The sequence below is a fragment of the Bufo bufo genome, chromosome 2 (assembly GCF_905171765.1).
Source record: "Bufo bufo chromosome 2, aBufBuf1.1, whole genome shotgun sequence".
Taxonomy (NCBI): domain Eukaryota; kingdom Metazoa; phylum Chordata; class Amphibia; order Anura; family Bufonidae; genus Bufo; species Bufo bufo.
In genome coordinates, this window is record NC_053390.1 from 715,224,424 (window position 1) to 715,247,091 (window position 22,668).

A 22,668-nucleotide genomic window follows, 5' to 3' on the forward strand; every position below is an offset into this window, starting at 1 on the left:
ATGCAACTGATAAAACGTAGTAAAAGTATGTAAGGACGACCAGGTGGCCGCCTTACACAGCTGAGACGCCTAGGCACGATTGAGTCTTGCCCAGGAAGCCCCCACCGCCTTAGTGGAGCGAGCGGTAATCTGAGCCGGGGAAACCCTACCACGAGCGCGATAGGCCGCAGAAATAGCCGAGCGGATCTATCGCGTCACAGTGACCTTGGAGGCCGCCAGACCCTTACGAGGCCCCTCGAGAACCACAAAGAGGAGTCTGAACGGCAGACGGAAGAGGTAGCCGTGAGATACACATTTAAGGCCCGGACGACATCCAGGGAATGTAGAGCGCGTTCCTTGGGGTTTGCCGGAGAAGGGCAAAAAGGAGGGCAGGACAAGATCCTCGTTAAGATGGAAAGGAGAAACCAACTTGGGCAAAAATGAGGGAACCGGACAGAGCACAACCTTATCCTGGTGGAAAACCAGAAAGGGCTCCTGACACCCGTCTGATTAGAAGTTACGTCCACAAGGAAGACTACTTTCCAGGTGAGAAAAGTCAGGGAGACCTCTCTCAGAGGTTCGAAGGGGGCCGTCTGCAGAGCGCGCAGGACCAAATTGAGATCCCAAGGAGGCACATACAGAGTAACCGAATGAGCCACCCCCTGAAGGAAAGTCTTCACAAGACCCATAAGAGCAAGGGGCTTCTGAAAAAAGATGGCCAGCGCAGAAAACTGACCTTTCAAGGAACTCAGCGACAGTCCCATCTCAAGTCCGGACTGAAGAAAAGACAGTACCGTCGAGATGGAAAAGCGAAGGGGAGGGAACCCCGAGTTCTCACAAAAAGTCAGGAAGGCCTTCCAGGTACGATAGTAAATCCTGGAGGAAGCTGGCTTCCTCGCACTAATCATGGTTCTAATCACGCAATCAGAGAACCCCCTCTTCTTCAGGATGGCGGTTTCAACAGCCACACCGTGAAACGAAGAGACCGTAAATTCCGGTAGAAGAGTGGGCCCTGAGACAGTAGGTCCTTTCTGTCGGGAAGAGGTCATGGGGCGTCCGCCAGCATCCGAGCCACATCTGAGAACCACGCGCGGTGAGGCCACCCTGGGGCGATAAGAACGGTCGGAATCCCTTCCGCCTCGATCTTGCGTAGAACCTTTGGTAGTAGAGGAAGCGGAGGGAAGACATAGAGAAGGCTGAAGTCCTGCCATGGAGAAGCCAGCGCGTCCACTCCGCACGCCTTCGGATCCCGGACGCGAGCCAGGAACACCGGGAGCTTGTTGTTGAGCCTGGACGCAATCAAGTCAACATCCGGACGGCCCCATCTGTGGCAAATTTCTTCGAATACATCTGAATGCAGAGACCATTCGCCTGGATCCATCTTGTTGCGGCTTAGAAAGTCCGCTGTCCAGTTATCTACTCCTGGAATGTAAACCGCTGACAACACCGGAACGTGCGACTCCGCCCACGTCAGAATTCTCATCACTTCCAGCATCACCATCCGGCTGCGGGTCCCGCCCTGATGGTTAATGTAAGCCACAGCCGTGGCATTGTCCGACTGAATCCTCACCGTGAGGCCCGCAAGGAGAGGAGTCCAATGGGAGAGGGAGTGGAAAATCGCCCTCAACTCCAGAATAGTGATCGGAAGGCGAGATTCCGTTGCCGACCAAACCCCCTGAAACGTGCGAGACTGGAGAACGCCGCCCCAATGCAGGAGACTGGCATCGGTGGTGACGATCGTCCAAAAGAATGGAAGAAAAGGATCTCCCCGACCTCAGGTTCATCGGGAACAGCCACCAAGGGAGAGCTGCTCGAACCCGCTGAGACAAAGGGATGCGATCGTCCTGACCCCGAGAGGTCTTGTCCCAGAGGGAAAGGATCTCCTGTTGCAATAAGAGAGTGTGAAACTGAGCATATGGAACGGCTTCGAAAGAGTCTACCATAAGACCCAGGACCCGGATGCATTCCCATATGGAGAGGCACTGGGAGCGCAGCAAATGCGACACTGCCCCCTGTGGGAGGACTTGGAGACTGGCAGGAATATTGTGGCGTCCGAGGTGTCAAAATCATCCCCAGGAAGGAGAGCTTCTGGGACGGGAGGAGAGAGGACTTTGGGAAATTGATCAGCCATTCGAACAGTTCCAGAGTCTGAACAGTGATCCGGGCGCTGTCCTCGGCCTGCAGAAGCGAGGGGGCCTTTATCAGAATATCGTCCAGATAGGGCAGCAAAGGAATGCCCCTGGTCCGAAGAAGCGCCATGAGCGGTGCCAGGATCTTGGTAAAGTCCGCTGTCCAGCGGTCGCTAACCCAAAAGGCAGGGCAACAAGCCGGTAGTGGCGGCCACCAATGGTGAGGGGCAGGAATCATGCGAGGAGCTACCCTGGCAGAAGAGTAGGAAGAAAGGAGCGGAGGGACCCATTCGGAACCTCCAAACTCTCATTAACTCGCTGAGCAGCTCCAAGTCTAGGATCAGACGCACCGACCCCCCCCCCCCCCCCCATTTTGGGAATACGAGCAGGATCAAGTAGAAACCTGTTCCCTGTTCCTCTGAAGGAACTGGGGTAATAACACCCAGAAGGGACCATCAAGAGGTCCAAGGCTTTGCCCGGATCCCACGGAACGCGTGAAGAGAAAAACGTTTCGGCGGTCTGGGCGCGAACTCTAACTAGTAACTGGAAGTTGACATATCTAGAGTCCAAACGTCCTGAACATGGGCCCTCCAAATTTGAAAAGTGGAGAGCAGACGGACCCCCCACCACGAGAGGTGGGGGCATCCTATCCTGCGGAAGCCTGCTTAGGAGCAGAAGGGCAGACCGCCTGTGCCCTCGGGCGGCAGGAACCCTCAAGGGGGAGGTTAGCAAGGGAACGCTTAGAATCAGTGTCAGCGCCCCACCTTTCTGCCAGACCCTTCTGCGCTGATGATCGTGAGGGCTAGAATGCGGGCACAGAGGAACCATTGTCCCTAGAGGCCTTCGCAGGGAACTTGGAAGCCTGGGACATTTGGAAAATCAAATCCAACATGTCCGCAGATGTCTCTTGTTCCGCCAGGTCTTAGTGGAGGCGTCAGCGATCACACCGAGAAGGCTCTGGCAACCTGTGCCAAGGCAAAGGCAGGTCACAGGGACGTGCCCGCCCGTGAGAAAATGGATCTGGAGAGAGAATCCAGGCGCCTGTCCACTGCATCCTCAGAGAGGCACCGTCTAAAAACAGGGAGGGCCATGTTTTTGGTTAACCTGGCCACCAGGGAACCTATCTTAGCCTAGGACATTTGGAGAACCAAGGCCAGTGTGTCAGCGGACGCATCTTATTCGGCCAGGTCCTGGTGGTGGTGTTGTAACCACACCGAGAGAGCTCTGGCAACCCAAGCCGAGGCAAAGGGAAGCCGCAGGGACATGTCTGTCAGCTAGTTAGACAGATAATCCAGGCGCCTGTCCACGGCATCCTGCAGAGAGGCAGGGAGGGTCCCAGATATGACCTCGGAAATTTCCCTATTGGGAAGGGAAACCAGTCAGTCTCCGGCTTTTTGGACGGAAAAAAGGGGCAAACTCCTAACCAGTGAGGAGAATCCCTTTGGAGATTAAAAGGTATCACGGACCGCCGCCACTAAGTCAGCCACATAGTGGAGAGCTTGGGCGGGAGGTCCCGCTCCATGACCTCGTCCAAGCGGGACAATATCCCTTCAGACTTACACTCCCCTGAGGAGGGGGGGAGAGACGTCCGAATGCGCCCGCAGGCGAGGGAAGAGGGAAGGGGGGAGAAACGAAGTCATCCAAGGGGGGGTGCTGCCGCTCACGCTGCCTCTTAACTGCCAAGCGTCCTCTGTGGATACCACTAAGAGGAGATGGAGTGGATGGTGCCACAGGGTTGGAATCTGCCATATGTTTCATGGACATGACTGTCATGGCAAATAAGGCCAAATCAGTGGCCGCCCTAGACGTGGTGGATGCCCAGGCGGGTACCACAGGCCGCGCAGGGACATGCTCCAGAGAAGGGAGTGAAGAGAAATTCTGTCCAGGGGCAGAGCAGGAGACACATATACCAGCGACAAGAGAAAAAAAATTCTACCAGCTGCGCAGGGGTTAATCGCTTCTCCCGGCCAGCAGCAACATGAAAAATCCTCATAGAACGTGCAGGCATGCTGCGAGAGCTTCCAACAGGAAGGAGGAGTCGGCAGAGAGAGCGCTGAGGCTCCACCCCTATGACACGTCATCAAGGCGTGAAATGAGCGCTCTATGAAAAAATGTCCCCCGTTGCCGAACGCGGCATAGCGGGGGTTAAGGAGCCTAATGAAGAGGGGGGTCCGACTTAGCTAATAACCCTGCGCCTGCCCAGGTGTAAGGCAGGAGCGGCTGCTTTAGGCAAAAGTCCCTCAGTGCCGAGTGCGGCAATGCGGGGGTTAAATTTGCGGAAAAATGTTCATGGGACCCCTAATGAAGAGGGGGGACCATAGCTGGCGAGCGCCTTGCCCAATATGTAAAGGTAGGGGCGGCATGCCGCTCATCTTAGCCTGGAGCTTTCAGCTAAAACGCTCCCAGAGGGGAATATTCTGTCCAGGGACCCCATCAGAGATATCCCAATTCCCTTAATGCTGGCATTAAGGGAATTGGGATATCTCTGATGGGGTCCCTGGACAGAATATTCCCCTCTGGGAGCGTTTTAGCTGCAGGCTCTGCAAGCTCCAGGCTAAGGTCCCCTGGTATAGTGCCTCCAGTGCCCCCAGACCTTCACTCTGTAGTTCACCCAGGCTGCCCATAGATATCGGGCAGGGAGAGGGAGGGAAGCAGAGGAGGATGTCTGCCATACTTATCTGCTCCTGCAGTCTTCTCCCTCTATTCAGGACCAGCAGGGTTCACCTCTTCAGACGTTTGACTCCAGGAGTGCAGTGCTCTGGGTGGAGGGCAGCATAGGCGACCCAAGGGCTGGTGGGATGCCGGAGCTAACAGGTTGAGCCCGGTTCCACTTTTCTTCTGGGGGGAAAAAGGAGGCAGCCAGGCAACGTCCCAAAGACGGCGGCGGGCACTCCATGGGGGACCAGGAAAGCGCCATGCTGACCTGTGTCCCCATCTAGAAAGAAAATAACAAAGCAGAGTAGAGATAGTGTAGCGTGTCAACCTCCTTCACCGGACACTAAGTAAAGACTGAGTTTCTCCTGGTGGAGTCGGGGGGTATAGCCCGAGGAGGAGGAGCTCTTTTGTATTTGCATAGTGTCCCTCCTACTAATACCTCTAAGCTATACCCATGGTCTGTGTCCCCCAATGGATAAAAGTACGAGAAAGAGATGTTTTGGATCTTCAAAATGCAGACCCTGGAACCACTTGGCCTAATGAAGCCCTGGAAAGTAACTGCTTTTATGTCCTATTCTTCCCCCACGCCAACTCATTATGTCCATCAGCAACAACCAAATTCAAATATTTCCTCCTTAGTTCATCTTTTATTTCACCAATTTTCTCCACACGTTAATGCCTTTTCTCACCCATCACTCACATATACCCAACCTCCCAGTTGCTGTCTTCCTCCCCTCCGTCTCACTCAATTTTTTATCAAATTTCCATTTTTAGCAAATCTCCATTTTTTACTATTCCATAATTAACCCATTCCAAATATCACATTTTCAAATCCACTTGCAATCATTAATACACCGGACATCCATAATCCACATCTCTCTAACATCTCTAGCCCTTACTTGCAGTTCATCCCATCCATCACGCTTCCTTCCCTCCTCCTCTTCACCATCAATCAACCCTGGTCACTGCCCACATCTCATCCTTTTAAATTGGCGCGCTTTATCTAGCACTCTGTCCGAGCCCAGCATCATAGGAAGCGTTCCTGCATCCTCAACTTCTGGTCACCGCCATCCAAGGTAAAACCCTCATCTCATTGCCACTCGTCCCGCCTTCCCCCGCTATATATTCATTACCAGTGATTCTCCGTGCACTTTCATCCTTAGCCTCCAGTCCTCTGGTCACTGCAAGCTGTCGGCATCTTCACCTCATACCGCCACTCCTGTCTTCCAGCGCGCGATCTGCTGCGCTACTTTGTTGGTTCATGTCACGTTATTGAGTCCATTCACAGTTTCCTCACGGTCTTCCTCTTCTTCCCCCACCAACACACATCCTATTTATCAAACAATTTTCTCCCGTTTAATCAATCTCATTTAATCTACATACGCATATCACCGACATTCGCGCCCCCTGGGTCCTTTTTACTCATTTATCTGAGTGTCACAGCGCGTCCTATGTACCTACCCATCAATGAGAACATGTAGATATCTATTTATTTATATTTTATCCATTCTGCAACCCTTCCCCCAACCAATAATCACAGATTAATAATCGATCGATTGAAAAATTTATTAATTTGCTATATATATATATATATATATATATATATATATATATATATATATATATATATATTTATGAATTCATTTATTTACACTAATATCTCAGCGAAATTTATTTATTGATTGAAATATATTTGCAAGACAAACTAAAGCAGCACAAATAATTATTCTAATGTTTCTAATTGTGTATTTATTCAACACTTTCCATATTTATATAGGTACTCTCCTTGCCATCACCATCATATTGTTCACCTGTTCCCCAATTTTATCATCTTTTAATTTCCACATATATTTCCTGGTCTTCCTTCAGATTTTATTTTTACTGTGGTAAATGACATTATACAATGTATATATATTGTAGGAAGGCGCAAGGGTCTGTCATTGACGGAAGGCACGGGTCACCGAGGTTCCTTGCCTCGGTGAGATAGGAACCGGTTATTTTGTGTGTCAGCGGCAGCTAGTGCTCGCTGACACTGTTTTACTTAGTGTGGCTGAAAAGCCAATCCAAGCCGGTTCTTATTGGGAGCAGCCAGAGCGCAGGGTGGGTGGCTGTTCCCCACATCCAGGCCAGGTTTTGGGCTGGGGTTTAAAAACCCAGCCAGCAGCTCAGCTGGGTGTGGAATTATCCTCCAGGTGACAGTGGAGCTGTGGAATCTCTGTATTGGGATCTGAGGCTGTGTCTGTGTGAGGCTTGTGCTGGATGCATGCCTGTGACCTGTATGGAAGGACAAGGGAACGACATCCAGGTCTGGGACTCTTTATGCGGTACCTGCAGCAAGGTGTGAACGGAATACCAGGATTTAAACCAAGGTGACTGTTTATATTTTCTTTTCTGCCTTTTTGTGTGAATAAACACTGAACTTTTTCTTTTCAACCGTGGTCTTGCCTCTATTGCGTCCGCTTACCCTGCCTACCAGAGCAAATCCCTAGAAATATATATATATATATATATATATATATATATATACACATACATACATACATACATACATACACTGCTCAAAAAAATAAAGGGAACACAAAAATAACATCCTAGATCTGAATTAATTAAATATTTTTCTGAAATACTTTGTTCTTTACATAGTTGAATGTGCTGACAACAAAATCACACAAAAATGTAAAAATGGAAATCAAATTTTTCAACCCATGGAGGTCTGGATTTGGAGTCACACTCAAAATTAAAGTGGAAAAACACACTACAGGCTGATCCAACTTTGATGTAATGTCCTTAAAACAAGTCAAAATAAGGCTCAGTAGTGTGTGTGGCCTCCACGTGCCTGTATGACCTCCCTACAACGCCTGTGCATGCTCCTGATGAGGTGGCGGACGGTCTCCCGAGGGATCTCCTCCCAGACCTGGACTAAAGCATCTGTCAACTCCTGGACAGTCTGTGGTGCAACGTGACGTTGGTGGATAGAGCGAGACATGATGTCCCAGATGTGCTCAATTGGATTCAGGTCTGGGGAACGGGCGGGACAGTCCATAGCATCAATGCCTTCGTCTTGCAGGAACTACTGACACACTCCAGCCACATGAGGTCTAGCATTGTCTTGCATTAGGAAGAACCCAGGGCCAACCGCACCAGCATATGGTCTCACAAGGGGTCTGAGGATCTCATCTCGGTACCTAATGGCAGTCAGGCTACCTCTGGCGAGCACATGGAGAGCTGTGCGGCCCTCCAAAGAAATGCTACCCCACACCATTACTGACCCAATGCCAAACCGGTCATGCTGGAGGATGTTGCAGGCAGCAGAACGTTCTCCACGGCGTCTCCAGACTCTGTCACATGTGCTCAGTGTGAACCTGCTTTCATCTGTGAAGAGCACAGGGCGCCAGTGGCGAATTTGCCAATCTTGGTGTTCTCTGGCAAATGCCAAAACGTCCTGCACGGTGTTGGGCTGTAAGCACAACCCCCACCTGTGGACGTCGGGCCCTCATATCACCCTCATGGAGTCTGTTTCTGACCGTTTGAGCAGACACATGCACATTTGTGGCCTGCTGGAGGTCATTTTGCAGGGCTCTGGCAGTGCTCCTCCTGTTCCTCCTTGCACAAAGGCGGATGTAGCGGTCCTGCTGCTGGGTTGTTGCCCTCCTACGGCCTCCTCCACGTCTCCTGATGTACTGGCCTGTCTCCTGGTAGCGCCTCCATGCTCTGGACACTACGCTGACAGACACAGCAAACCTTCTTGCCACAGCTCGCATTGATGTGCCATCCTGGATAAGCTGCACTACCTGAGCCACTTTTGTGGGTTGTAGACTCCGTCTCATGCTACCACTAGAGTGAAAGCACCGCTAGCATTCAAAAGTGACCAAAACATCAGCCAGGAAGCATAGGAACTGAGAAGTGGTCTGTGGTCATCACCTGCAGAACCACTCCTTTATTGGCGGTGTCTTGCTAATTGCCTATAAATTTCCACCTGTTGTCTATCTCATTTGCACAACAGCATGTGAAAGCCGGAATTAGACTTACCGGTAATTCAGTTTCCACGAGATCACCACGACGGCTACGAGGAGATTGACCCCTGGCCTCTGTAGGGGCAGGAACAGAGAGAGGGTTTAAATTCCCCCCTCCCACCACCAACACCAGTGTGTCCAAAATTACAGAGACAAAAAAAAGTGGTGAGAACAAAGCATAACAAATCAAGAGGGTATTACTTCATAACCTCCCAGGAAAGTTAATAAGGGGTAGGGAAAATATGTGCCGTCGTGGTGATCTCGTGGAAACTGAATTACCGGTAAGTCTAATTCCGGCTTTCCACCTCATCACCACGACGGCTACGAGGAGATATAAAAAATTATAGCCTTGGCGGGGGGGGGGGGGGGGAACGCCTGAAGGACCTTACGTCCAAAAGATAGGTCTGAACTGGATAGGTCTAACCTATAGTGCTTAGTGAAGGTGTGAATGCTAGACCAGGTAGCAGCTTTACAGATATCATCCAGGGAAGCTCCTGCCCGCTCGTCATGGGAGGAGGACATAGCTCGAGTAGAGTGGGCTCTCAAATTTGTGGGGCAAGGAAGGCCCTGAGACTCATAGGAAATGGAAATAGAATCCCTGATCCACCGAGCTAAGGAGGACCTGGAGGCTTTTAGGCCCTTATTCTTACCTGAGAAAAGGATAAAATAGGTTATTAGATCTACGGAAATCTTTAGATACCTCAAGATATCGCAGGACTGAACGTCTCACATCCAGAGAATGGAAGCTAGACTCCCTATCATTAGAGGGATTACTGAAAAAGGAAGGTAAGACTATCTCCTGGTTCCGGTGGAAGTCTGATACTACCTTAGGTAGAAAACCTGGATCTAATCTTAGGACAATTCGATCATCGGTGATGCGGAGATAGGGTTCCTGAATGGATAGAGCCTGAATCTCGCCTAACCTTCTTGCGGACGTGATGGCCACTAAAAAGGCTGTTTTTAGAAAAAGGTGTTTGATAGAACAACTGGCCAAGGGCTCAAACGGGGCGAGGGTCAGGCCTGTGAGCACCGTATTGAGGTCCCAATTGGGGATCCTAGTTTTCAGGGAGGGACGAAGTCGGGAAGCGGCTCTCATAAATCTCCTGATCCAGCGATGATTGGCTAGGTCTTGATCAAAAAAACAGGCTAGGGCCGAGACCTGTACCTTCAGGGTGGAAGGCCTGAGACCCAATTCAAGTCCCTGCTGGAGGAAATCTAAGATCTTCTGTAAGTTGGGTGGCTCTAGATTTGGGGCAGGACTGCCGCTCCAGGAACAAAAGCGCTTCCAGATTTTCAGATATATAGAGAAGGTAACTTTCTTCCTACTTGCTTTTAGGGTAGAAATCACCTGATCAGAAAGTCCTTGTGATCTCAACCTCTGGACTTCAGGATCCAGGCAGATAACTTGAGGAAACTCGAGTTTGGGTGAAGTATCGGCCCTTGATGAAGAAGGTCCCTCCTGGAGGGAAGAGGCCACGGGTCTTCTATCGATAGGTTCTTTAAGGAAGGGAACCAGCTCCTTTTCGGCCAATAGGGAGCTATTAGGATCAGAGTCGAGTTTTCTAGGTTGAGCTTTTGAATTATCCTGGGAAGCAGAGGCAAGGATGGGAATGCGTAGCAGAGATCCCAGTCCCAAGGAATCGTCAGCGCATCTAGAGCCCAAGGGTTGTCTCGAGGGTTCAATGAACAAAACGTTGGCACCTTTGCGTTCTTCTTGGACGCAAACAGGTCCACCTGCGGAGTGCCCCACTTTTCCACCAGAGTCTGGACCACGTCCTGATTCAAAGACCATTCGGTATGGTCTATCAACTGACGACTGAGATGGTCTGCCTCCACGTTTAGTATCCCTTTCAAATGAATTGCGGAGATGGACCTCACGCGGGACTCTGCCCAGTCGAAGATTTTTCTTGCGATGGACATCAGCGTCTCCGATCTCGTGCCTCCCTGATGAGAAAGGTACGCCACCGTCGTCGTATTGTCGGAAAGTATTTTTATGTGATGACCCACAAGGAGGGCTTCTGCTGCCTTCAGAGCTTTCCTGACCGCTTCCAGCTCCCTGAAGTTGGAAGATTGGGAGCGGGTTATTGGAACCCAGGAGCCCTGAAAGAAGTGATCTCCCACTTTCGCACCCCATCCTTTTTCGCTTGCATCCGTTAAAACTTGGATGTAGGGGGGCTTCTCCCAGGCGACTCGCAAGGACAGGTTGCCTGAACATTTCCACCAGTTCAGGGAGATCTTCACCGCAGGGGGGATCAGAACCTTGTGGTTCAGTGAGGACTGTCGTCTGTCCCAAGATCTGAGGATCCATAGCTGAAGAGATCGAAAGTGGGACTGGCTCCAGGGAACGGACGGGATGCAGGATGAAAGAAGGCCCAGGAGGCTCATGGCTTCTCTTATGGGACAAAACCTCCTGTTCTGAAACCGACGAATCTTCAGTTGGAGGCTTTTGATCTTAGAAACATAGAAACATAGAATGTGTCGGCAGATAAGAACCATTTGGCCCATCTAGTCTGCCCAATATACTGAATACTATGGATAGCCCCCGGCCCTATCTTATATAAAAGGATGGCCTTATGCCTATCCCATGCATGCTTAAACCCCTTCACTGTATTTGCAGCTACCACTTCTGCAGGAAGGCTATTCCATGCATCCACTACTCTCTCAGTAAAGTAATACTTCCTTATATTACTTTTAAACCTTTGCCCCTCTAATTTAAAACTGTGTCCTCTTGTGGTAGTTTTTCTTCTTTTAAATATGCTCTCTTCCTTTACCGAGTTGATTCCCTTTATGTATTTAAAAGTTTCTATCATATCCCCTCTGTCTCTTCTTTCTTCCAAGCTATACATATTAAGGTCCTTTAACCTTTCCTGGTAAGTTTTATCCTGCAATCCATGTACTAGTTTAGTAGCTCTTCTCTGAACTCTCTAGAGTATCTATATCCTTCTGGAGATATGGCCTCCAGTACTGCGCACAATACTCCAAGTGAGGTCTCACCAGTGTTCTGTACAGCGGCATAAGCACTTCACTCTTTCTACTGCTTATACCTCTCCCTATACATCCAAGCATTCTGCTGGCATTTCGTGCTGCTCTATTACATTGTCTTCCCACCTTTAAGTCTTCTGAAATAATTACTCCTAAATCCCTTTCCTCAGATACTGAGGTCAGGACTGTGTCAAATATTCTATATTCTGCCCTTGGGTTTTTACGCCCCAGGTGCATTATCTTGCACTTATCCACATTAAATTTCAGTTTCCAGAGTTCTGACCATTCTTCTAGTTTCCCTAAATCCTTTTCCATTTGGCGTTTCCCTCCAGGAACATCAACCCTGTTACATATCTTTGTGTCATCAGCAAAAAGACAAACCTTACCAGCGAGGCCTTTTGCAATATCACTTATGAAGATATTAAACAAAATCGGTCCCAGTACAGATCCCTGTGGAACCCCACTGGTAACATTACCTTGTTTTGAATGTTCTCCATTGACTACAACCCTCTGTTGTCTGTCACTCAGCCACTGCCTAATCCACTCAACAATATGGGAGTCCATGCTCAATGACTGCAGTTTATTGATAAGTCTTCTATGTGGGACAGTGTCAAAAGCCTTACTAAAATCTAGATATGCGATGTCTACTGCACCTCCACCGTCTATTATTTTATTCACCCAGTCAAAAAAATCTATAAGATTTGTTTGACATGATCTCCCTGAAGTAAACCCATGTTGTTTTTCATCTTGCAATCCATGGGATTTTAGATGTTCCACAATCCTATCCTTTAATAGGGTTTCCATTAATTTGCCTACTATTGATGTCAGACTCACTGGTCTATAGTTGCTCGATTCCTCCCTACTACCTTTCTTGTGAATGGGCACGACATTTGCCAATTTCCAATCTTCCGGGACCACTCCTGTTACTAATGATTGGTTAAATAAATCTGTTAACGGTTTTGCCAGCTCACCACTAAGCTCTTTTAATAATTTTGGGTGTCTCTCATCAGGCCCCTGTGACTTATCTGTCTTCACCTTAGACAGCAAACTTAGAACATCTTCCTCTGTAAAGATACATGCATCAAACGATTTAATGGTCATCCTTTCTAGTGGAGGTCCTTCTCCTTTTTCTTTTGTAAAAACTGAACAGAAGTATTCATTAAGGCAGTCGGCTAGCCCTTTATTCTCTTCTACATACCTTCCGTCCTTTGTTTTTAATTTAGTTATTCCTTGTTTTAATTTCCTTTTTTCATTTATATATCTGAAGAATGTCTTATCCCCTTTTTTCATAGACTGAGCTAGTTTTTCTTCTGCCTGCGCTTTAGAAGTTCTTATAACTTGCTTGGCCTCTCGCTGCCTAATCTTGTAGATTTCCTTATCTTCATTGCTCTGGGTTTTTTTATAATTACGAAATGCTAGCTTTTTATTTTTAATGACTGGTGATCACTAGATCCCAAGGTTTCGCCTACAATGACATCATATACCGAATCCCCGTTTGTGAATACCAAATCCAAAATGGCCTCCCTCCGGGTTGGCTCCTCAACCACTTGTTGTAGAGATAACCCCAGTAGGGAATTTAGAATATCTGTACTCCTGGTAGAACTTGCTATTTTGGTTTTCCAGTTTATATCTGGAAGATTGAAATCTCCCATAATGATAACTTCTCCTTTCATTGTCATTTTAGCTATTTCTTCAACTAGTAGATCATCTAGTTCTTTAACTTGACCAGGTGGTCTATATATCACACCTACACGAGTTACTGCATGGTTAGCAAAGCGATCTTGTCTGGTGGAAGGAAGGTACGTTGAGCCCGGGAGTCCAGGATAGTGCTGGAAGGTACAAGATGTGACTTTTTCTGGTTCACCAACCATCCTAGATCCTGGATGAGAGATAGGAAGGTTAGCAAGTCTGATCTCAGATCGTCCTCTGAGTTCCCAACCAAGAGGAAGTCGTCCAGGTATGAAACAATCACTAGTCCCTTGTGTCTCAGGAAGGCTACCATCTCGACTACCAGCTTCGTAAAGATTCTGGGTGCAGATGATATCCCAAAGGGGAGGGCCGTAAACTGGAAGTGGCTGGTTACCCCCCTGTGATCCTGGATAGCAAATCTTAGGAGCCTCTGGGATTCCGGATGAATTGGGACGTGGTAGTAGGCGTCCTGAAGATCTACTGAGCACATCAGGGCGTTCTTCCCTATTGAGGGGATCAGGGATTTTAGGGATTCCATCCTGAACTTTCGATAAGTTCTAAATTTGTTCAAGGCTTTCAGGTTTATAATTGTACGGAAAGACCCCTCTTTCTTCTCCACCAGAAAAAGGCTTGAATAGAAGCCCTGCCCCAGTTGAGAAGGGGGACCAGTACTATCACGTCCATAGCCTGAAGGCTCTGAATTCCCTGTAGGATTTTTAAACGAGTGCTGGAGGAGCCTGGATTCGTAATGATGAAGCGGTTTGGGGGAGATGAGGAAAGTAACCGGTAACCGAATTTTATGATGTCCCGGACCCAAGGATTCGGGGTAATGGACTCCCACGGAGTCAGAAATTTCCTCAATCTCCCCCCCACGCTGGCGTCATTGCTTGTCGGAGGACTTACTTTGGGAGGAAGAGGGGTTACCTCTACCCCTACCCCCTTTAGAATAGCTCCAACGCCCTGACTTTCCCTTATCCCTGAAGGGTTTATTCTGGCTAGAGGGGGCCCGAAAAGGATATTTCCTTTTAAAGGATCTTTCCTCAGGGAAGCCCTTCTTGTCCGCGGCCTTTTCCAGGATACGGTCAAAGACCGGGCCAAAGACATATTCCCCCGAAAACGGGATGGAGCATAGCTTCATTTTTGAAGTATTGTCGCCCGACCAGCTCTTCATCCACAAGGCGCGGCGGGCAGCGTTGGAAAGCCCAGCATCCTTCACGGCGAATCTAACAGATTCGTCCGAGGCGTCTGCCATGAAGGCTGTGGCGGACTTCAATAAGGGGAGGGACCTGAGTAGCTCTTCCCTTGGGGTATTATCTCTAATGTGATTTTCTAACTCGTCAAGCCACAACCTCATGGACCTAGCTACCAAGGTGGCCGCGATGTTAGCTTTTAGATTAAACATGGCCGCTTCCCATGATTTTTTTCAGGAGACTATCCGCCTTCCTATCCATAGGGTCACGCAACTGTGAGGTATCTTCAAAGGGCAAGGCAGTCTTTTTATTGACTTTAGCGACCTGAATATCCACTTTGGGAGTCTCATTGTAGATCTTCACCTCATTAGAATCAAATAATAGCCGGTTCTTGAAGGATTTGGGAACCCCCAACCGTTTCTCAGGGTTGGACCATTCGTCCAGAACCATGTCTCGAATATTTTCGTTAATTGGAAACACGCGGGTTTTCTTAACCCGGAGTCTCCCGAACATCTCATCTTGTATTGAGTGGGCTTTTGGGGTGTCTTCTATCCCCATCGTGGCCCGGACAGCCCTTAAGAGGTCTGGCATCTCATCTAGCGAGAAACAAAATTTCCTCTCTGACTCAGCAGTGTCAATATCAGAGAAAACCTCCTCATCCTCCCAGGCTCTAGATGTAGAGGCATCTTCCCCTGTTACCTCCAGGTCAGATAAGGAGGGAGAGGGTTCCCTTCGCCTTTTCGGTGGAGACAGGTCCCTGAGAGGGGGGGAAATTTGGGATAAGGAGGTCTTCACTTCATCATGGATCATAGACCTCAGTTCCTCAAGGAAGGAAGGCTGTTCTTCCGCAACTAGAAATGCAGTCCTTGCAGAGTTTCTTGCGATAATCGTCCGGAAGCCGTTTGAGGCAGGACACGCATTTGGCCTGTTTCCTGTTTTTTTTTCTGGGCCTCCTTAGGAACCTGGGGGAAATAATCCCTATCAGCCATGAAATAAATGCCATGGAGAAAAAAAGCCCCAAGCCTGAGAAGTGGAGTAGGCAACCTGGTACAGTGTTTAAGAACAAGTAGCAGAGTAACAAGCGCTTCCCTACAGGGGACTTAAGGTAGGCAGCACAGGAGGGTCTCCAGGGGAGCGGGGTTCAGCCGACATGACCGCACACAGCTCCAGGTATGCCGTACAGGAGGCACTCAGCGCTTGCTGGCGCCAAAATTTGAAGCTGGAGACGCTTCCTGGATGACGTCACTTCCCTCGTCCACCGAAAGTGACGTCGGCCGCCGTCAGAAGCGCTTCGGTGCGCACCCGGCGAACGCCCCAAGGGCTCGGCGGGAGATCGCAGCCGGGAGCAGGCTCACATCTAATAATTGAGCGAGGCCTCCCTCCTTCACCCCTGCCCAGCATTAGTACGCCGACCGCAGGAGGGCAGAGGGAACACCAGTAGGTGCCAGGAAAAGAACCATCTTCATCTCCCCACAGGGAGACTCTCTCTGCCCCTGTCCTCTGTAGGGACAGGAAACACTGGTGTTGGTGGTGGGAGGGGGGGGATTTAAACCCTCTCTCTGTTCCTGCCCCTACAGAGGTCAATCTCCTCGTAGCCGTGGAAATTGATTGTCACTCAGTGTTGCTTCCTAAGTGGACAGTTTGATTTCACAGAAGTGTGATTGACAATGAGTTACATTGTGTTGTTTAAGTGTTCCCTTTATTTTTTTTGAGCAGTGTATATATATGTTTTTTAGACTTTAAAAAGGAGCTTTGTATGATCCGAAACGCGTTGTCATACTTGAATAAACAGAAGTTCACATCCTTATTCTCTTGGTCGTTCAGTTACGCCGACAAAGTGTCTTCATGGAGGGTGGATCTCCACGTGTGTCCCACCCTTTTCAATATCATTACTTACCTCCCAGGGGCTGGCAAACCGTTCTAGTGAGGATTAAATGACACTAGCAGCACCGACCTCCAACCACCACCTGTGTACACTAGGGTTGTGCTTACGTTTGCACAACCACATAAGGTGAGCTTAATCATCCTGAATCTCCTTTTTCTTACCATACATACTACCCTATGAGCGCCTCTCCCTTCCTTGTTGCACAAGCGGAAAGGATGCAGTCTCATTCATACGGCCATCTGAATGAGCCCTAAAACATATGTTATCAGTGTTAAGATGAACGCTTCTTACCGTGGCATCTGAAGCCTCAGACCGCACATCAGTGTTCAGTAATGTGCTCTCAGCCACAGCCCCTGATCCCACTGCTGAATCTAGACTTCGGGCATCATCCTCATTTTCGCTAGCCTGAAATATTGTGTTAGCATAAATAGACAAGCAGCAGCTCATATGATCCACAGACCTGACACAAAGCACACTGTAAAATCTGCACTTACAAGCATTTTTTGAAGAAATTTTATGTAACAGTTTTCCTGGTCTTTTAAACGTTGAATTAAGTTTGATAAGCGCTCGACATTCACAGACCTTTCGCTTTTCTCGATAAGGTCGTCTCTCAGGGAGCTGGTCTTGGCGATATGGATGCGAATCTGTACAAGTCTACTGACAACCTACAGAAGAAGGTAGGAATTATATATAACCATAGAGAAGCCTGCTGTGATGATGTCTATAACCGACAAGAAGAGATAAATGGTCTGTAATGAGTAAGGAAGCAGACATTGTGCACAACACAGACAGTGCACACGCCATGAGGAGAACTGCTAGGACCGTCTCCCCAGGAAGACGCCCGTCATGCCAGACTCCCGTTCACCTGCTATGAAAACAATTCATCATGGACTACTTTCCCCCCATGAGAAAGGTGGTGTGCAGTTAGGGAAGTACTGGTAGCATGTACCAATATATAGTACCGGCACTTCTGCTCTATACTCCATCCCTACAGAGGTATATGGATTCAGCACTGTCAGATCATGGGCAACTACCTTAAAAAGCTGCCAATTATTACAACTGAGAAAGTAAGTTTTTTGCCACCAGTCTCCCTGTAACACTACTGTGACTTTCAGCCTCTCCAATAAGATCATCATCAAGCTTTAAAGCTGCACCATAAGGCTCCATTCACACATCCGCAAATGGGTCCGCATTCGTTCTGCAATTTTGCGGAACGGGTGAGGACCCATTCATTTTCTATGGGCACGGAATGGATGCGGACAGCACACAGTGGGCTGTCAGCATCCGCATTTGCGGAGCGCGGCCCCGATCTTCAGGTCCGCAGCTCTGCAAAAGATAGAACATGTCCAATTCTTGTCCGTCCGTGGTGTCCAATTCTTCACCACGGACGTGTGAATGGAGCCTTAGAGTACAGGGACTGGACGGCAGAGGACTGGGGCAAAGCATCCCGACACCATGTATGTGCATGGGTTGCTTCTCATCCAAGGGAGAGGGCTCTCTCACAATTCAGCCTGAAAACACTGCCATGAATAAAGAATGGTATCAGAACATCCTCCAAAACCAAATTCTACCAACAATCCAGGAACAATTTGGTAATGAACAATGCTTTTTCCAGCATGATGAGACACCATGTCCCAAGGCAAAAGTGATAACCAAGCGGAAATCCTGGGTCCATGGCCAGGAATCTTCCCAGATCTCAATCTTATTGATGACCTGTTAATCCTCTAAAAGCAGTGGACAAACAGTAACACAGAAATGGTGACAAACGTCAAGCACGGATTAGGTAAGAGTAGGTAGGCATCACTCAGGATTTGGCCCAGAAGCAGATATCCAGAACGCCAGGGCAAATAGCAAAAATCTTGAAAAAGAAGGGTTAACACTGGATGTATTGAGTCTTTGCATGAACTTGATGTATTTGTCAATAAAAGTAAAAAAAAAAAAAAATTCTGGAATGCTTATAATTGTACTTCAGATAAGGCGTTTTTGCTTTCCGTTTGGGAGATCCGTTCAGGGCTCTCACCAGACGTCCAAAACGGATCAGTTTTACCCTAATGCATTCTGAACGGTAAAGGATCCGCTCAGAATGCATCAGTTTGCCTCCATTCAGTCTTAATTCCGTTCTGGAGGCGGACACCAAAAATGCTGCCTGGAGCGTTTTGCCGTCCACTTGACGAAACTGAGCCAAATAATAGAAAACGGATCCGTCTGCCATTGACTTCCAATGGAGTTTATGACGGATCCGTCTTGGCTATGTTACAGATAATACAAACGGATCCGTTCATGACAGATGCATTATTGTAACAGATCCGTTTTTGCAGATCCAAGACAGATCCGCCCAAAACGCGAGTGTGAAAGTAGCCTAAAATAAAAGGAGCCTTTGGTGCAAAAAACAAGAGGACCACGATGTGATAACCTAATGAAGGGGGTTGTGTTCCCCAGAAACGCCTTGTTTTTACTACTCTGAATAAACAAGAATTGGTTCCAAGACGACCACTGTATGTTAAAACCATTGTAACTTGAGCAATCAGTTCCAATATTTAATCCAAGATAACAGAAAATTACGATTTAAGAAAAATAAGCAGATAACCAAGACTGATAACACAACTGCTTACATATAACAGTCAGGAATAGCTGATAACTAGCAACTAATCCAGCTATTATACCAGAGAAGTGACCTTGGCTGGTTGGATCTGAGACTGAAGCATCCTTAGACATTGATGGCCTATCCTAGTGGGGTGCCATTGGCCTCAGGGACCCAACACCTACCACCGGAACGGTCCCCACAAAGTGAAGGAGAGAACACTGCGCGAGCGCAGCCACCCTCCATTCACTGCTATGGGAGTTACAAAAACAGCCAAATTCTGGAGAAAGGAGCAAGCCCTGCACCTGACATTGATGGCATATTGCTACGATATGCTGCAATGTCTGAGATGGGAAAACCGCTCAACTAACAAACAGGCAAAAACAGTAAAACTAACTTGTAAAACCTTTACTGCACTTTTAAAAGATAAAACTTTGTTAAGAGCCGAGTAAAGGACTTGTAATACAAAATTCAACCTGAAACCATATAGTTGTCTTCCATGAATACTTGTGGCCATTTCTTTTAATGAACCTGTAATTTCCCTTTATATGTAACACCAGTACGCAGATAAAGCTGGGGTCGGTACGCCTCACTTCACTAGGGATAAACCAGAATGTGGACCAGGAGAGCAGCTCCATCCCTGTCATTCCAAATATAGGGGGAGATTTAGGCTAGGGCTACACGACATGTGTCGCACAACAATTTTTATAATGAAAGTCTATGGTGTTGCACTGCGACAGATGCAGAAAAATCCATCCTGGATGGATATTTTGGTACCGTCGTCTCGCAGCGTGACACCATAGACAATCATAAAAATAGTCGCGCAACATTGGTGCGACAAATGTCGTCATGTAGCCCTAGCCTTAACAAAATTATATTTCAGATAGGAGGCTCATATCTTATGCAATAATCCTTCTTTATTAAAGCTCACAGCAGAAAGTACTGTTCAATTTTTTTTTGTAAATCAACAGAAAAGAAAAGAAAACTGTAGGGACTACACTTCCCAGCAGCCCTAGGTCGAAGCCACTCCCATCTTGGACTCTATAAAGGGCTGCCCTCACTCATCTCTTCCTCTTTCTTTCTGCTCACGGGACAGATAAGTACTACCTATCTTTTACACTATGGTTTACACTATACTCTAATAGACATCGCTATAGCACCTACTACTAGGCTGTCACCGGCGACCGCTCAACCCCCCCCCCCCCCCCCCCCCCCCCCCCCCCACAGCGTCCTAACCTTTGGGTACTCGGACTGTGCGGACGTTTTTCTCCCTCCAGGGTGCCGTTTCTGTTCCCTCATGGAGCCCGCTTCTCGCGAGATGACGCCATCTTGCTAAGCGTCATCTCGCCCGGGCAGTCGACTACTTACTGGGCGCGGCTTCTTCTTCTTCACAGGAGCCGCGCCTACTACGTGCGCGCGCGCTCCCGTTCCCTTCGCGCTCTTTCCCTGATAGACGGACACGCAACCCAATCAGGGCTAAGCAGGGCTCGGAGGGGCGGACCTCCGGACCGACCCTCTCAGCCTACAGCCAATGAATAGTCCAGCTCACTCCTCCCACCGCAACTCAGTCAACGCCGTGGTCGGAGGTAGGAGCCTGATTAGATAGATAGTGCTGCTTCAGTTAGTCAGTTAGCTATCACTAGGAATCCCAGAACATTAGTATCTGTATCACTATGGCAGAAGGGGGCCCCATTATTACCCAAGATGATGAGATGATTCTGGGCGCAGCTCAACTTCTGAGCCCTGCCCAATTGCAGGACATTATAAATAAATCGGTGCAAGCGGCACTGGCTGCAGCTAACGCAAATACCGGTACACAACAGACCACAACCCCTGCCCCGTTACCGCCGCCACAAGACGGTGAGCCGCGCATGAAAGGCGGCAAATCCTTGCATAAGAGAAAACATGCATTGCTGGCTCATGACTCCCCGGCAGGGGAAGCAAACAATATGCATAGAGCAGCTCCCCTCTCGGACTGCCACCCCAAGCATCCTGCAGACTCTTTTCAACCCCTGGGCCTCAGGGAGTCAAATAAGAGGCACGGCTCCGCTAAACGAGCCAAACCAGACTCTTACGTTTTAGAGTCAGACGATAATTCATCCGACGAGTCGGACGGCTCCGGAATCTCCGAGTCTGAATATGATGAAGAAGAGGATGCTGGGGCATTGGCGATCCTACACGACGCCATCCCTGATAACCAGGGCAAAGAAATAACTGATGCTCTGGGAGAACCTCTGTTCAACCCAGATGCCATCTCCCACCCCCGCTCTGGGGAGTGGTCCCCGTTACCCCACGTGTCCCAGTATGTAGAATTCTGGGCACGTAGGTCCCTTGAGCGGTCAAACCGTAACAAATTACGGGCGGAATGCCCTCGACCGCATATCCCAAGGAAGGTGGTCATGACACCTGACATTGACCCCATTCTCTCCAAATATCTAATTAAGACGGGAAAATTCCCCAAAAAGGGGATAGACCGATCGTTTAGGTCCATACAGGATCGGATTCTCGACCTGTTTGGACCACTAACTAAGATCCTCAACTTGTCAGAACAGGCTGTGACAAACGACCAGACGGTCGACTTAACCCAACTACGTGGGTGGGCCCAAAGGGCCATCTGCTTGGTGGGCAGCGCCAACACCGCCTGCTCCATCGAACGCAGACGTTCCATCCTTATGCGGCTTGACCCGCAATTAGCACATTTAGCCGAAACAGAGCCAGGCCCCACGGCCGAGGGGATGCTGTTTGGGGAGTCCCTAGTCAAGGACATAAACAAGTTTGTGGGGCTTTTCAACAGCCTCGACAAGGCTCAGACATCTCTTAAGAGAACCGGAAATTCTAGAGTTTTTCCCCGGGCCGGTAGAAGTAGGGGTCGTTCTACCGGCCGCAATAACAACGGCAAACCGTTCCACAGACCGACCCAATCACAATATGCTCAGGCTCCCCCTCCATATACCACAACGGCGCAACCAGCACCTTTTTTCCCACCCCGTGGAGGGCACGCGGCCACAGAGGATACCCCCGCTCTCGCCCATACTCCGGTGAGTACCGCAGACATTCCACTACCTCACATACCTGTTGGGGGCCGTCTAATGTTTTTTATCCACGCTTGGTCTGCGATTACGGCAGATACATGGATATTGAACACAGTTGCAGGGTTCCACATAGAGCTTATGTCACCACCAAACCTAGGTATCCTACCTACCCCGATTCGATTTGCGGAAGAAAACGTTGTCCTGATAGACAACGAACTCCGGGAATTGATATCCAAACGGGCAGTGATCGAAGTCGACCCTTTCTCCCCAGGATTTACCAGCAACCTCTTCTTAGTCAAGAAGAAGGGAGGGGGCTACCGCCCCGTCATAAATCTGCGGGATTTAAACCAACATGTCGCTTATCGACATTTCAAGATGGAGGGGATTCATTGCCTCCGGGACCTCCTCCAGCCGGGGGACTGGCTAGTAAAGGTGGATCTGAAAGACGCATACCTCACCGTCCCCATGCATCAGGACTCTCAACACCTACTCCGTTTCAGATGGTGGGGGCGCACTTGGCAATTTGCATGCCT

The 22,668-nt window shown here is 48.8% G+C and overlaps 1 protein-coding gene across 4 annotated transcripts in view; it reads right to left on the reverse strand.

Moving 5' to 3' along the window:
• Window positions 1-22,668, reverse strand: part of PCM1 (pericentriolar material 1) — a 171,152-nt gene that overhangs the window by 128,473 nt on the left and 20,011 nt on the right. For 2 of the 4 annotated variants that reach the window (XM_040418773.1, XM_040418772.1), the window contains exons 5-6: window positions 17,017-17,187; window positions 16,814-16,927 (exon numbers count right to left, since the gene is read on the reverse strand). The exons of the other annotated variants lie outside the window; for them this stretch is intronic. In XM_040418773.1, coding sequence (XP_040274707.1) covers window positions 16,814-16,927; window positions 17,017-17,187 — 285 coding nt within the window. The remainder of the gene's footprint in view (window positions 1-16,813; window positions 16,928-17,016; window positions 17,188-22,668) is intronic. 4 annotated transcript variants of the gene reach the window in all.